At 54.5% G+C, this 16,357-nt stretch overlaps 1 protein-coding gene across 8 annotated transcripts in view; it reads right to left on the bottom strand.

The window, feature by feature from the left end:
• Positions 1 to 5,914: 5,914 nt before the first annotated feature.
• Positions 5,915 to 16,357, bottom strand: part of LOC143148472 (protein bric-a-brac 1) — a 131,737-nt gene continuing 121,294 nt past the window's right edge. The window contains exons 2-6 of one of the 8 annotated variants that reach the window (XM_076314833.1): positions 13,930 to 13,987; positions 9,187 to 9,367; positions 8,240 to 8,331; positions 7,504 to 7,746; positions 5,915 to 6,480 (exon numbers count right to left, since the gene is read on the bottom strand). In XM_076314833.1, coding sequence (XP_076170948.1) covers positions 5,915 to 6,480; positions 7,504 to 7,746; positions 8,240 to 8,331; positions 9,187 to 9,367; positions 13,930 to 13,987 — 1,140 coding nt within the window. Of the gene's footprint in view, positions 6,481 to 7,503; positions 7,747 to 8,239; positions 8,332 to 9,186; positions 9,368 to 9,459; positions 12,761 to 13,929; positions 13,988 to 16,357 lie in introns of those variants that run through there. The other 7 variants (XM_076314835.1, XM_076314834.1, XM_076314836.1 and 4 more) reach the window with 7 other exon arrangements.

Genomic DNA, 16,357 nt, shown 5'->3' with positions numbered 1-16,357 from the left:
TCCTTCCGTCCTCTCGTAGCACGCGACCAATGCCCATTTTGGCGCGGCTCGGCGACAGATTCAAACGAAACAGAGCCCTCGGATCGTTAAACTGCGCAAAGTATTTTCACGACCGGACAAATAAATATATTACAGGTTACGATAATAAAGATGAACATTGCCGTATAATTAACATTGCATTCTCTCTATTTACAGTGAACGCGCGGTTGTGCCTGTCTGTTCGCATAGCGTACTGTGTGTTCTCCTTTAGTGTACTTGTTCAAAGAATGTGTCTCTTTTCTCGCATGCGTTCTACTCGATGCTCGCACACCTTTCTTTCGGTCGCTACCCCCTTTTCTCTCCGCTTTCTTTGTCCGTCCGATACTTTCCTTTCCACTCGATCTCTGCGCTGTTCGAGCAGAGGCAAAGGAATACGGCCGCTCGAGATCGCTATCCGATTACCAGTGGTCGCACCGTTTAACCGCGTCGTTTCCTTTCTCGCGTCTTCGATGCCTCGAACAAGCGAAAGAGAAAGGCGAACGAGTCGAATAGGTACCGGTGATTCTTCCGAAACTCTAGAAGCGCTCGATAGTAAAGTAAGGATCCGTTTCGAACGACCTTGAGCGGCCAAGATTTCTTTCCATCGACTCGGTTCGCAGCTCTTTCCCGATTCTCCGTTTCCTTCGATACTTTGTGTACGTGTGTGTATGTAAGTGTCGCATTCACGGGCGCGCGCGCACGCACGCACGCACGCACGCTCGCGTGTGTACCGTACACGTGTTGGGTGCGCGTGTATGTATGATGCGGGATATCGGCTCGCAGCCGGGTGTGTACGATTAAATAATCAGTTTCTGAAAAATGTGCGGTTCTATTGCTCGACTACTAGTTCCTGTAAATTAGGATGCCACCTAGAGTTTAATCCTCGAAACGTTCGGTCGTTACTGCAGCAGAGAAACGGAAAACTCGCGAGTCGGATGCGTATTTTTCCTCTCCTCCTGTTCGCTGCTCCGAGCCGCGTTTCTTCTTCCGCTGTCGTAACGTTTCTCTCTCTCTCTCTTTCTCGCGCGCTTTCTTTCTTTCTTTCTTTCTTTCTTTCTTTCTTTCTTTCTCGCTCACGCGTTCGCTCACCCACTCGTTCGGTCGCTCGGTCGGTCGCTCGCTCACTCAGTCAGTCGCTCGCTCGCTCGCTCGCTCGCTCGCTACCTCTCTACGGCGAATGCCGTTACGCGTTACACATCCTGTAAACTAGCCGTAAATCGCGAATACGGGACTACTACGCTTTGTTTATCGCTTTATTCTTACAGCTGGCTGGGATTCTTTTCAGTATCTTGACCTTTTCTTCGCGTATCGAGTGCGGCTTGTACGTCGGCTCGACGATTCAATCGCGATACGATGTTACACCTCGAAGCTAAGGCGAAAATAAAGAAAAGAGTTTCGGGCGCGTGCGTGATACATTTTAAATTCTGTTTCACGGATTCCCGAAAGTGGAACGAACGTTAGAAATTTGTGTGTACAAGACCCGCGTTAGGGTCCGGTCGCCCGTGGCGATCGAGGAGCGTATCGCCTCGAATATATTTACTCGTAACACGTGCTCGAAGAACTCGTCGCCTCTGTTTCGTTTCTTCGATAAATTAAGAAACAGAGACGGGCGCGGGTTTCCCTCGCGAACGATACGCGAGTCGGTCGTGTATTTTTGCGAGGTCGGTGAATCAACGTTGTTTCCATCGACTGCAACGACCGAAAAACAATGAATTCGTTATTCGCGTAACAAGCTCGCGCGGGCGTGCGGGCGCGCGGGCGCGCACACACGGGAAAATAATTTCTCGAGTAGGCACGGGTCCCCGAACAATAACGCGAGTCACTGCAGCCGCAGCCGAGTGTTTCTCGTCTACGCGGCTGTGTACGCCTCGCTCGCGAGTCCTTTCGTTCGATCTCGCGATTCGCGAGAGGGTAGCTGCGCGCCTCGATCAACTTTTTTCAACGTCTCTCACGACGTTTTCCCGTTTCTCCTTCGATCCGCGTTTCGCGCACCGCTTCGAGCGAACGAATCGGGAAAGATGGACGCGCAAGACGGATCGAGAGGACGGAAAACCCGAGAGACCGATCGATAAGCGAGCGAAACGCAGAAGCCACGAGACAAATGGGCAGGTGCTTTCTCTCCCTCTCTCTCTCTCTCTCTCTCTGTCTCTGTCTCTGTCTCTGTCTCTGTCTCTGTCTCTGGAAAGTGGTATACCAGCGTCACGCCCGTCCGTCCTTACGTTGCCTCGATAAAAATTCTAAGAGCTACTTTGTCTTCGACTCTACGGTCCTTATACTTTTGTCTAACTTAATCTCATCCCGTGAACTTTTGTTTCGTCCTCGACGACGTTTGAACGGAAAACTGCGCACCATCTTCCTTCAAAAGTAAAACGCATTCAGCGGCAACCTTATATAGCGTCAATATATCAATTTATGTATATATATACTTTTTTTGTCTCATATATATATTTACTTTACTTTGTGTCCTATATCAATAATAGCGTATTAGATGCTTTTTTTTGTTCACTTACACCTTATGTATGTAATATAAGTATCTTTGTTTTTTTTCTTCTTCATCTGTTCACAGATATATGTATATATCAAAATGCGTAAACGAAAGTTCCTCGAAATATCCGTTCTCTCTGTTGATTCAAGCTACACGCTTTACCCTCCTCCTTTTATCGCCCATCTTTGCTCTCTCTCTCTCTCTCTCTCTCTACCTTTCTCACTCACTCTCTCTCTCTCTCTCTCTCGCTCGCTCGCTCGCTCTCACTCTCGCTCTCGCTTTCGCTCTCTTCTTCTTTCTTTCTTTCTTTCTTCGTCTCTCGTACAAGCGAATCGAAAGAAACGTTTACGAGAATATGCCATTCAGGGTATTACCGGTGGTAGATTGATCCAAAACAGAAATTTTGTCCGGTTTGCTTATAGATTTTCTGTATCATTCGCTCTGCACTCGCACAAAAGGATTCGTAGACACATTGCGTAATCGATGGAAGAAATTCCACCGCGTCGTTCGTTAACGGAAAGCCAAAAGTTTTCGCAAAATATTCGAGTTCCTTCATCGTTTCTAATCCTCGACTATGAACCGTGTGCGCGCGTTATATTTCTCGCAGAAATCGCGCAGCGTTGCTGAGACTTCGAGACGAGACGAAGAGAATATAGGTATGTATACGTTATCTCGGAAGAAACGTTCGATAATTTTACGCAACATCCCCACAAATAATATTCCCCGTTTATGTTTCCTTTTTTCTCATTTTACTTTTAGTCAAAAACGATTCGTTCCGTGATACGAAATTTCGAACGACTTTTCATCATGTACAAGTGGTCACGGTCTACGGGACACGTTAAATTTTTTTCTTTGGAAGGCACTTACTACTTTTTTTTTTTATACAATATTAATTTTAATCTCTTCCACATTCTCGCCTGTTCACATGCTCCATCCTTTTCTCTCGCACGCTCTCTCCCCGACCTCTCCGCCCCCTGGCCGTAGCCTCGCACCCTCCCCGGCCCACCCCGCCCCACCCCTGGCCCGCTAATTCTCGCAATTTCGTTCGCGGCTCTTTGAACTCGGATATTTTTTCTCCGTTTCTTTTACTCCCCGACTCCCATTCCCCTCGCTTCGGTTCGCGAATTCCTTTTCGCTCCGCCCTCGCGGCTGGTTTTGTTCAAATTTACCTTCTCGTTGAACACATTAAGCCTAAATCGTAATAAAATCTTTTAAAATCGCGACCTACCGTATTTCTTCGGTTTCCTCTATTTTTCTACTCTTCCTCTCGATCTGTTCGTTCTCTCGCACTCTATCTCTCTCGCACGCTTTCTCTCTCTCTCTCTCTCTCTCTCTCTTTCTCTCGTTCGTCTCCCTTTCCCTCTCTGTCTCTCTCTCTCTCTCTGACTCTCAATCGCGCGCGGCGGAAAATAAAATCGTGCTCGACCCCGAGGTAGTTCTCCCCGTCGACCGTGCGTACTTACGCCGTACGCCCGAAACGTTTTTTCGTTTACGTCGCAAAAAAATCTATCGTATCAAGAATAACGCGGTTTCGGAGTCCCCGCCGATCCAAACCCGTCCCTCCCTCCCTCCCTCCCCCGACGTTTTCAATTTCCTAATCGCCGATAACGATACAAGTTTGCTAATCGATCCGTCCTCGAGTACTTTTCTACGAAACCGTCTTTTAAAGCTTCCGGTAGGAGAGCGGCGCGAGAACAGCGTTTCATTTTTTTTTTTTTTTTTCGAAAAATTCTCTAGACAAACGGATACAACACGACGGACGAACCTACGCGCCCCATTTTCCGAGCAAAAGCGAAAAGCGATGGTCTTTTCCTTTTACAGAAGGCCACTTCGAATTTTTTTTTCTTGTTTACGTTTTAATACTTACTTAAAGAGTCACTCGAACCGGTGTGCCAACTTTAAAAAATCTGTGTCGTCGTTTCTCCTCACTTTTTGTTTTCCGAAAGTTCCGTTCTCACTCTCTTCCCTGTCTCTCACTCGTGCACCCTTTCTCTCTCATTCTTTCACATTCTCTCGGCTTTGTTTCCCTGTTGCTCTGCACCCAGGATGGCTAGGGGCCCGTAACGAACTCGCTCGCTCGCGGACGTCGCACGAAATCTCCGAAAGCGGGTCGTGGCGAGAACGATCGTTCGACGCGCATCGTTCTTCGATTATCGAGGATCGAGGGTCCCTTCGCGAAAAGTCGTACACGCGCGACGTGTAAAATTTTGAAAAATAGCACGATCTTTCCGAAGCAAAAGCACTCGCACTCTCTCTTTCGCTCGCTCTCTCTCTCTCTCTCCCCATCCAACTCTGTTTCTCTCGTCGACCTCTCGCGCTCGCACTCGCGGCAACGCAAACACGACACACGCAAAACGGATGCAATCGACAACACTCACGCGCACACACCTATCGACGTTTTCCTCCTGTTTCGAATTCAATGAATTTCACGGCCGTTTCGCCGGTTTAATTTCTCAATTTCCCTAATCTCTAAACCTTATAATTTTTATACTTGGCATACCCCAAATATGGCAGGAAGGCAATCTTTTACGCTTAATAAAGTACAGCAATCGGTATTGTTCTCTCTTTTTTATGCGTGTTCGTTCGAGCCGAACAACATATTTTCTTTGTTTCCTTTCGTTCCGTAGAGGTTTGGTCGTCTTCTCGTTCGACGGGACAGTCCGTGAATAGAGATTTCGACGCGTCGCGTACTCGTCGCGGACCGGCCGCGTTCCCTCGACGTTCTTTCCCGGTGCGGAAGAAACCGATCCGGAACCGCGGCACTCCGACGAGCGCGATGGGACGCGCGTGCTTCTCGTTCGAGTCGACGGAATCGCGGCGTCGTCGACGCCGATCGATCGACGCGGATAGTGGCTCGCGATCGCTCGCCAATTACTATACATTTGGCATTAAACGTACGGTTAATCGTATATGCGTGGATTATATTTATATATATATATATATATATGTATATATATATATATTTTGTGTGTAAGTGTGTTCGTGTGTATGTATATATATATATAAATCTGGAGTCGAATCGTGCGTTTCGCTCGGGCAAAGAACGGCGCGATCGTGTTATCGTCGAGCGGTTATTGGCTACGGAGCGTTTCCCTCGGCGCGAGGCTCGAGCGATCGCGAGCGATCCTCGAGATCGAAGGAATAAAGGTGGTCGCTCGACGACGACGACGAGCCGCGGCCGCGCTTCTCGTCCATCGGTGTCCCACTCTTTCGTTCCGTTTTGATTGTGAGCCTCGATCTCGTCGGAGAGATCGGTACGGTGTGTCCCGGTGTCGCAGCGAGGTCCGAGACGCGATACCGAACGGTACGAGATGCCGGGGTGTCTAGGGCTCGGTCCCGCTCGATCCGCGTCTCGATCGGAAGCCACGCCGGCCCCGGTCCCGGCCCCGGTCCTCGGCTCCGCGCGGCTTACTATTCGCAGCGGGAGTCGGTAAGCGGCTCGAGCTTCACCGGGATCTTGTCCTTGTCCTTGAGCCCGTGGGGACTCTTAACGAGATCCGCGATGTCCTCCTGGAAGAGATTCTCCGGTCGCGGGCTGACGAAGCTCCGCGTCGGTTTGTAGGTCATACCGCTGACGCCGATGCCGACCTCCACGCTACTGGGTATGTGCCCCGGGTCCATCAGAGGGCCCAACGGACTCGCGAGGGGACTCTCCATCGGGCTCTCCGGCGGACCGCCGGAACCCGGACTCGCCAAGCCCAGATTCAGCGGAGAGTTTCCGTTGTTACCGCCGACACCGACGCCCACGCCGACACCGACCCCGACGCCGACTCCGACGCCGCCGCTACCGTTGTTGCTCCCGATTATGCCCGCGCCGCTGTTGTTGTGATGTTGCCCGGCCTGCATCGCCGCCTGCAGGTTCGACGAGAGGCTCGTCGACAGGTTCGCCGAGAGATTCGTCGAGAGATTCGTCGCCATTATGTCGTGCGGCTGAGAATGCGCCGCCGCTACCATGCTGCACATCTGATGTCGCAGACCTGCGCCAGCAAACGACCGCCATGTTATCCTTTCTAAATGTACGGCATGGAAGGATTCGAAAAAGCGTCAGTTGGAACGACCGTCCGACCGAACGAACAACGTCTTCGTCGGGAACGATTTTGCACACTAGGAGGGGGATAGGGAGGGTGTTCTTGCACCGAGATTCCTGGACCTTCTACGTCCAAGAATCACGGTTCGCTTCGTAGCACCGCAACGATCGCGAGAACGTACCCCGAGGAGGATGGGAACGTCGAAACGACCGTCCGTACGCGTGGCACCGACTTTGTCCGAGTTTCGAGATCTATTTCGTCGGATTCGTTGGCGACCGTACAACAGCGAAGGTCGTCTTTGGTCCTTCGAACGGGATGCCTTCGATGCTTCTGCCCCGAATTTCGACGGTGCGTCGAACGTTGCGCAAAAAAAATATTCCATCGAGTGGTACGCGAAACGAACGATTACCGAGGTATGGTTGCGATACGTTTATTTCCAGCGGTGAGCAACATTTTTAAACGCCCGTTTCTTCGACTTTGTTTCTTAGCGCTTCCGAAGTACGGTGCAAACTTTGAACCTCGTTGAACACTCGTTTCGATCGGGCATCCCGTCGAGGAAACAAACGGCGGTCTTTGCGTCGCGACGAAGAACCGATTACCGCGCGACTCTCCTTCGAGTGATTTGCGGATCGTTCGAAGTCGTCGGTTTAATCGGTCGGCTCGTTGGGCGTATCGGGGAGATGTTTCGAAAACATCATTTTTAGTCGGAGGGAAGGTTGGAAAGGACGAGTCGTGGGCTGAAGGTAACGGGAAAGCTAACGAGAACGAAGGAGGGATTTTCGGAGGAAAGGTTGTATCGCGAGGACGGTCGAACGAAGCGTTCCCGGGTACGAAGCTGAAAGACGAGAAGCCGAAGACGAAGAAGAGGAAGAAGTTTAAGGAGAAGAAGAAGAAGAAGGAGAGGAACATGAAGATGAAGATGAAGATGAAGATGAAGAAGAAGAAGAAGAAGAAGTAGAAGAGAGAGTTTACCTTGAGCGACCGCGGCGACCGCGGCAGCCGCGGCTGCCGCTCCGGGGCTGACCGCGCCTTCCGGTCCGTTACAGGCGGCGTAATTCGCCAGACTCGGGTACATGGAGGTCGGTTCTTCCTTGACGATGTGCGGAGAGTGACCGTCGCGGAACACCACGGCTCGAATCACCCCGCGGATGTGCTCGTCGGGCCAGACACCGAGTAGAATCCTCTGCGGTCTGCCTCTTCCTTTCGGGCGAAGATCTGAGCAACCGAGAAGCACGGAAATCGTATTTTAGGGATCAAAGGTTGCCTCTACTGTAGTACTCGCGACGATCTGCCGTTTCTCGACGCCCGACGCCCGTGGCCACGGCTTCGTCGATCGTTGTTCGCGGCTGCCCATCGTGCCAGGAGTATCCTCGTGCGTCGCGCTCGGCTTCCTCGTCGTTGCGGTTCGAACGGTCGCGCGCGGTCGACGATTCGCGAGGTACGGCCGCGGAGGAATGATCGCGTCGGTCGTGGTCGTGGTCGCGGAGATCTCGCGACGGGATCGCGCGGGTACAAGGTGGTACGCGAGGCCGAGGGGATCGATAAGGTAATCGCAAGGACGGGGGCGGTTGCGTCTCTTCGAAACGGCGAGCTCGTTCGCGTTCCATCGACGCGGAGAGAGACCTCTTCGAACTGGAAGCACTTCCGGCAGATCCGTGAGACGAGAAACGGCCGTTGACGCGAGGGTTTAGTGAAAATGGCAACTAACACTCACCGGCCCCGCCGTCGGCGCTCGGACCCAGCATGTTGTGCACTCGATTGGCGTAGAGAACGAACGTCGGGTACGGGATGTCGTATTTCCTGCAACAGAAATCGGCAACGAGTCTCAGAGACCCGATCGATCCTCGTAAAGATTATCGCGTTCGTTCCACCGAACGTTCCCTCGATCGTGCTCGCGCCTCCGGAACAAAGGGAAAGACGACGCGTTGTTACGCGAGTGCGCGCGCGATACGCGTTTTACGACCAGGCTGTAAAAGTCCTCGAGTTCTTCGTAGCCGTTTACGCGCGGTCGAAGCTGGCTACGCTCGCGCCGAATTAGCGACAGGGCTCGAACGAGCTCGAGACTCTCGAACCTCTTCGAGCCCGCTTCGAGTTGCCGCGATTCCCGATCGAATCGCCGTCGGTCGCCAACTTTCGCGGTAACTCGAACCTCGACGAACGATCGCGATACAGCGACAAGAACAAGTCGAAACCATCTTTTTATCTTTCGCGGCAGAGGAAAAGTTTGCGCGGGTTTCTTCGATCCGTGGCACGCGCGATTCTCGTAATCCGCGGCGGCGGCGACAGTTTCGTTAAAAATTCGACGCCTGGTTGCAACGGTCCGATGAACTTTCGTAGTTGAATTTATCTCGTCGCGCCGCAAATATCCATCTGATAATGAAATTCTTCTCGGCGCGTTCCTTAAACGGGAGAAACGTCTGACGCGGACACGTTCCAGACGATTCGGTTGGTCGAACAGCGACTCTACCTACGCGCTTCTCTGTTCGACGAACTCACGAAACTCGGTTCGGCAACGTTCAACCGACGGAGATACTAATTTCCGAGAACGGTCCGCGATGAGAAGGAGAAAATCGCTTTCCCTTTTTCGCGGGTTTGGAAATTTCGAGAAAACGGTCGAGGACGTACCCGATCCGGTGAGAAGGAAAACCTTCTTACCTCGCCGCTTGGCTCAAGGACAATCCCTCCTTGAGGACGCTGAAGATCGCCTCCGCCATCGTTTCCGGTCGCCAGGACTTGAGCGGGCCCCGTTCCCGGAAGCGTAGGTTGTGCACCAGGCTCTGATTGGTGTTCCAGCACTTTTGCCACATCGACTGCAGCTGATACTGGTAGCTGTCTGCTAGTTTACGCCCCCCGCGGAAAAGAGAAAACAGAAAAAGCCCAGCGTTAGCGAACGTCCGTGTTTCGGTACGGGGAGAGGTGTGCGTGTTCGTGTGCGCGTGTGCGCGTATGCGCGCGTCTGTGTGTGCAGGTGAGTGTGCGGGGGCGAGAAAAGATCGTCGAGCGTTTGCACGATCGCGGACGCCAAGTTTTCGATCGGTCGAAAAGTTGGTCGCGTCGCGCGAACGAGCGAACGAATGCAAATGATATTCGGAAACTCGAATCGGCACGGTGATTCGGCGAACGAACGGCGTAAATAGCGTAAATAACCAGACACGCAGGTAAGTCGAGAGTCGAGGTGCGAGAATCACGTGGAGATAGGTTCCTTCGTGGCTGGTCGACCGTGGCGTACCTGCGAACAGAACATCGAAAGGCAAATTGCGAGGGGGGAAGCGGGGAATAAAGACACTGCGCGGCGTGTACGTTAACGTATCGATTGTATTATCGTTGAGCGTACAATCGCTGCGGAATAAAAGCGAGAGAACGAGTTCGCAGCGGAACGAGCGCGCTCGTCGATGGAAAATATTTTGCTTAACGTTAAATCGGTAATCGCGGGCTCGCAACCGACGCTCGCCTCCGCGCGCGATACGCAACTCGGAACGTACCGGCTACGCCGCGGACGGCTGGCCTCAATTCGCAACGATTATTTAATAGTTAACTTATTGGGTTTAATTGAGCATCCTCCAATTTGACGATTAATACAATTAATTGGAAAGACGGACGCGCGAGCCAGAGCGGGCGCGTGCTCGCTCGCTCGCGCAGCGCCGGGGCCGCGAGCCGCCCGTCCGTCCATACGTCCATCCGTACATCCGTACATCCGTACATCCGTACATCCGTCCGTTCCTCTCAGATTTCGAAGGATCGACCACCGACGGAGCCGAAATCGACCGGAGAACTCGATCGTTGTCGCGAACGAAACCCGAGGGCAACCTTCGAAAATCGGAACGCGAACGGAAACGGAACCGGAAACGGAAGATCGCCGAGACGCGGTAATCCCTCGTTAAAGCGTCGCGTTTGCTTCTCGATGAAACGCAACGAGTCGTCCCCGCTACGGTTCGGAGTCTTCGTCGGTCGACGATTCGAAAACCGATCGAAATAACGCCGCTCGCGCAGGGCCGCGTCAGTTACCGATCCGAACGATGCCCTGTCTCTACGGATCGGCTACGTCGTCGCGTACAGTTTGCTCTTGGTCGGACGATCGTTGAAATTTTCGGCTCGGTTTTCCTTCGAGGTACCGCGTTCAACGACGATCGAGTCTCGGTCCTTCGGCCTCGGAGAAGGCCCGTGATTCTCCGAACGGACCTCGTTTCACGCGCGACGGAACGAAGGAACGGTAGAATTCGGAAGCTCGGTGAACGTCGCGCGGTCCTTGGAATTCTTCAAAGTATCGGGATCGAGTTTCGCGGGTTTCCGCGTCGGAGGACTCGCGGTATCGCGAAAACGTGAAACGATTCGTTTCGGCGAGCTGGCGCTACGATTGCGCGAGCGAAACGAATAATCGGAAGGAAGGTGGTCTCGGACGGCTCGAGTTCGGCTCGAACGCGAACTCCGACGTAATTCGAGCGCGATGACGCACGAGCGAGTGCCCGTTCGAGCATTACCGCGACGCGAAAGCGACGATCGTGTGTTTACCAACGGGACCGCGAGCTAATTCGTGTTGCGCAATGTATGTACAAAGGACGCGCGTATCTCGGCCGGCACCGCGCTCCGAAAACCGTCGTTTCGTTCGCCCGAGTCGGGACAAAAGCTTTCGACCGCTCAAGGTCGTTTCTCCGAGCGACCATCTCGCCTCTCTTCTCGCCGCGGCGAGCCGAGCAAACGATCGAGCCGAGCCGAACCCAGGCGGTCGTCCGGTGCCCTCGAGCGGTTCGAACGTTCGTCCCGAGCTCACCGTTCGACGAAACGCGCTCGGAAGTTCCGAGAACGAGGAATCCGTGCACACTCGCGACCGATCGACGCGCGCTGAAAAATATCTCTAAACCTCGCGATCCTCGCGAAACTTTCCACGGACGCTTCGCGAGTCTAGTTTTCGAATAGAAACGTTCGTCTTCCTCTTTCCTCGGGTTTGCGCGCTGCTTTCTTTTTTAGCGAGTTTCCGCGAGCAAACTCGGCGTCCTCTTCGATTCCGATACCGGACAAACTCGTTTCAAAATGGAACAAGTAGAAACGCGGGAACTATTCGCGCGACGAGAAAAAAAGTTTGCCCCGCTATAGTTTCCGAAGAAGCGCAACCTTCGCGACAACGGTACCAGTTGCTCGGAACCGACTCGATCCGTAACTTCGAAACGACGCGACTCGACGCGACGCGCGTGCACGGATCTCTTTCCTACGGGTATATTTCGAAGCCCGTGTTCTCCTCGTCGTCGGTGATTCCGCGCGAAACGTCGTCGCCTTCGAGACCGATCGCGGATAGGAAATTAATTTCGAGCACGGTGCGAGTCGCGATCCGTTCCGTTTCGTCGCTCGCTGGTCGAGCCGTCGATCGGCGGGGGGGGGGAAAAAAAAATAAGATCGCGGCGCGGCGGTCCGATTACGCGTACACGCTAAATTACATCGAGTGGAAGACGTCGGGCAGAAGGCACTAGTTTTTTCGTCGCCGAAGAGCGTAATCGTTGGCCGCGACGGCGCGATGCGCGTATTATCGTCGCTATTACCGTAAAACGTTGCTATTAGCGCTATTATTGCTACCGTTTATCGTTAATTTTATTGGTCCCGTTAGAACGAATAAGCGTAGATTTCGAACGCGTGTCTCGGAAGAGTTAACGTTCGCGAGTACGGAACGCGCGTGGAATGTGAAATACATCGGTAAAACCCGATCCTCGGTGTTCCGACGGATCACGGTCCGAGGAGAGGACGCAACGTCTCGAGGAAAGGCACGATCGTGGAGAGAGTTTCGACGACTCTCGTTCGTATCTCTACTGATCGTTCTCGTTCTCGTCGTTGAAGTAAAGCGAGACTATCGAGTGCTTTTTACAGAACGCCCACCACCAACGAAAACCCGAGAGACCGTTGAACACGAAACCGGGGTCGCGTTTTCGTCGAAGCTTCTCCACGAAGTTGAGAATCGCGTTCAGGGACTTTTTCGTGCGACGATTGTACGGACTGACGCTGATGTCGCAGCAGAACTCGAGCACGGCCGTCTCCTCGCTCGAGTTCAGTCCCGCCTCTTCGAGAACCATCATTCTCTTGGTCTTCCCGAGGATGTTGTCGTACAGAGTGCCTTTGGGTATTCCGTATTTGGTGGACGCCTGGGTGAATCGCATCTTCTGAGTGACCACGGCCTCGATCGCTTCCTGGAGATCGTGCCGCGTCCACGTGGGCGCCTTCAGCTTCAGCAGGGTGGTATAGTCAGCTAGAAAACAGTCAGGGATTTCGACTTTTTCGTTTCGTGTACGCCCCTGGCTGCGCCCAACCCGGATCGACCGATCTCGGTGGTACGATAGCTGGCCGTCGGACTCGACGCGAAACTAACTCGGGAACACCCCCTTTCCTTTCGCTTTTCCGACACACGCACCCTCTCGGGTCTCTCTCGTTCCGCTCCTTTTTGCCGCGTCGCGTCGCGCCGCGTTGCATCGCGTCGCGTCGCGTCGCGTCGCGTCGACCCTTTCCTTTCCCGCCGCTCTCCGAACAACTTTCGAACGAAGGTCGAGGAGAATCGGGCAAAGGGTCGGAAAGAAAGGGGGGCCGTGGCCGTAGCGGTGAGACAACGACGCGAGGCGCGAAACCGAAACAGCCGACTCTCCGCGATCAAAGGGTCCGTGCGCGGCAACCTCGGGCCGAGGATTCGACCGGCTCGAAAAACGCGAAACATCCACGCGAACGCTCGACCCTTCTTCTTTCTCCTGGTTTCGTTTTTATCGCCTCTCGGCGAGTCTCTCGTCGCTCTGCTCCTCGTGTTCGCACGAAACGGTGGTTGCGTCGCGACCTAACTCCGAGGACAGATCGTAAACGCGGCGATGACGTTCGCGAGAATGCGGAGCCGGTGTTCGAAACGAGATTTCCATCCGAGTCGGCCGCTCGCGCGTTATCGACGAGGCGGTGGTCCGCGTAAATCGATTTCCGGTTCGAAATCGGCGGGCACGCTTGGCGGTTGGTTATCGGACACGGTCGCTTCTTTCCTCCGGCGCTCGGTTCTTCTTGGTTCCTCCGCGTCCGGTGGTCCGCCCTCTCGTCCATGGGCTCGTCCTTGGTCGTTCTCTCGGAGCCGCGTCGCGTGGTCTCACCGTTACTCTCTCCGGCTTTTCCGCCCCGTTTCTCTCCTCTCGCTCTCTTCTTCTCGAGCTCGTCGTCGACGTCCCGATCGCTCGGGAAAGCGGTCGATCGCGAAAAGGAAACTCGCGGATCCGCTCGCGCGAGGAACGCCGCTCCTCGCCGCGGAGAGACCCGATGCATCGATTTTCGCGAGGGATCGCGCGCGTTACGCGTTACGCGCTTCGCGCGGTGATTCGCGTCCTGAAATGCGCCGCCGCGACGGCGGCCAGAGAGCATTAGGTATAGGTGAAAAAGCGTTGGGGAACTTACCTGCTATACTCGAGGTGGAGGCTCCGAGCCAAGCGTGGGACGACTCCAACAACTTGGCCTGCAACAAGAAAAGAAAGGAACGCTCTAGAGAGATTGCGGCTGCGATCGCGACGCGGCGTACCGCGGGTTAAGGAGGGCCCTGGAGCCCGGAAGATGCTCGCCCGTACCGACCGGCCGAGCCCGCTTCCGGAGAACGGAGGCCCGCGTCTCTGTCGAGACAACTTTACCAATATGCGAGGTTTTCCGGGTCTCTAGAAAGGGGTTGCGAGACGCGCCGAAAGCGCAAGACACACGCAAAGTTGGCTCATTTGAAAAGTTTTCGTCCGCGGTCCGACGCGGCTAGCGATTTCCGCAATACGGGAAGGTCCCACCCCCGAGACTTTTCATATATCCGAATCGTATCCAGAAGCCGCCGGCCGACGGGCACCGCCGTCGACACCGACGCCGACGCCGCCACCGCCGCCACCGCCGCCACCGCCACTCGGCTGACTTTTCAAATTAATTTTTAAGGGCCAAAGGGCCTCGATCCTCTATCAAACTCGAAACCCATTATGCCCCCCACCGTCGTCCTCCTCTTTTTCTTTTTTTTTGTCCCCCCCCTCCGTTGCGTCGCTCTCCGCGCTCGTTCTCCGGGATCTCGAGCCCGAGAATTTCCACCGAGAGTCGGCCCCTCGTGGTTTCGATAAACTTCCGCGACCGCCGAACAATCCGAACGGATCGCCGACGAAAAGTATACGCGTCGCGGAACAAAGACCGTAGGCGACGAAACGGATTCCATCGAGAGCTCCGAATCGTCGTAGTCGTCGTAGTCGTCGTCGTCGTCGTTGCTGCGCGGTGCGCCGTTGCGAAAGAATGCGCTCAGACGGGGCACTCGAGTCGACAATACTCGCAACAGCGATTCGAGGCGCGGCTTCGCGACGGTTCGAAACCTTGAACGAGAAGATAAGAGGTCCGCGATTGTTTCGCGTTCCTTCGAGACGACGACGCCTAATTTATTCATACCGCGAACGCGAGACGTCGCGAGACACCGTCCGGATCGGTGAACGACGGAGCGCGATCGATCTCGCGAATCGGGCGGCGAACTCGATATCGTCCAACGGGGATTCCCTCGGAAAATCCGGAACGAAGGGAGCACGAGGAGGAGGAAGAGGAAGACGCCAAAATGGTTCTCCCGCGATAAAAACCCACCGCTCGGTTGGATTCGCGAGTCGACGAACCAACGAGATCCGAGGTGAGAATTTTCGTCGATTCGCGAGCCGATACGAAGCCAGCGTAGGACGTTGCAGTTGCGCGACCTCGACTGAATAATTCCGCGCTTTTATCGTCGCGGCCGATTCGGCGGTGCACGCGCGTCTCGCGGAAACCGCAAAAACGGACGGCGCGCATCGGCGCGACAGGGAAAACGAGTTCGTCCCGTGGTGCGTGCATTTTTCATTGTCTCGTGCGTCCGTCCGTACGTCCGTCACGGAGCGTGACTCGAAGAACGCGCGTCGCGGTGCACGCGACGCACTCGCCGAACGGCCGGACGGCCGATGCACCGACTCCTGTATCAACGAGAAAATTGTTCCTCGCGTTCCTCCGATTTTATTTTCTCCCCGTCGCTTCCCGAGAGGAGGACGTACGGGGGCGAGAGACGGTGTAAAATTGGAGGATCGGCGGGGTTGCTTCTCACGGGGTTACCGTTGGAAGCGGAGGTTCACCGGTCGGCGACGGAAGACGGGCGCGGCCGAAATCCGGAAGGACGGCGATAAACAAAAGTCGGACGCGGACGAGCGACGAAGCCTGGCCTAATTAAGAAGGGCTTCGAATTCACGGTTTCCCCGAGCATTCTCACGGAAAATCCCGCGAACCTTCCGGCGAAGAGAATTTACGAGGTAGTCGTCTATCGTTGCTAATTCCTGCAAATATTTGCCGGGCAAGGATATAGGCGTGGGCGAAACGAGTAGGCGTCGGTAGGACGCGCGGGGAGGGTAAACGAAAGAGAGCGAGATGTATGCACGGGGATTCGAGCGAACGCGACGGGACGAGGACGTGAACGAGGACGAGGACGAGAAAGAGGACGAGGACGAGGACGAGGACGAGGACGAGGGCGAGGACGAGGACGAGGACGAGGACGAGGACGGGGACAAGGACGAGCGCCGGTTCTCTCCTTCGTCGGTGCTACCGACGCCGACGCCGTCGCCGACGCCGACGCCGACTCCGACGCCGACGCCGACGCCGTCGACGTCCTCGAGGCTCTCGTCGACCGGCTGGAGTTTCACGCGGCAGAATGCACCGCGCCACGGCAAATTTCTAATCAGATTAGCACGGATTAGCAAAGTTCGTTTGTTCTAATGAAATTCGTCTAAATTAACGTCGGAAGAGGGAGGAGGCGCTGCCGCCGCCGCCGCTGCCGGAGGAGGAGGAAAGGGGTTCGGAGGAAGGGGAT

Source organism: Ptiloglossa arizonensis, chromosome 6 (assembly GCF_051014685.1).
Source record: "Ptiloglossa arizonensis isolate GNS036 chromosome 6, iyPtiAriz1_principal, whole genome shotgun sequence".
Classification (NCBI taxonomy): Eukaryota; Metazoa; Arthropoda; class Insecta; order Hymenoptera; family Colletidae; genus Ptiloglossa; species Ptiloglossa arizonensis.
Note: the sequence above shows the minus strand (reverse complement) of the source record. Positions and strands in the feature narration are given on the sequence as shown.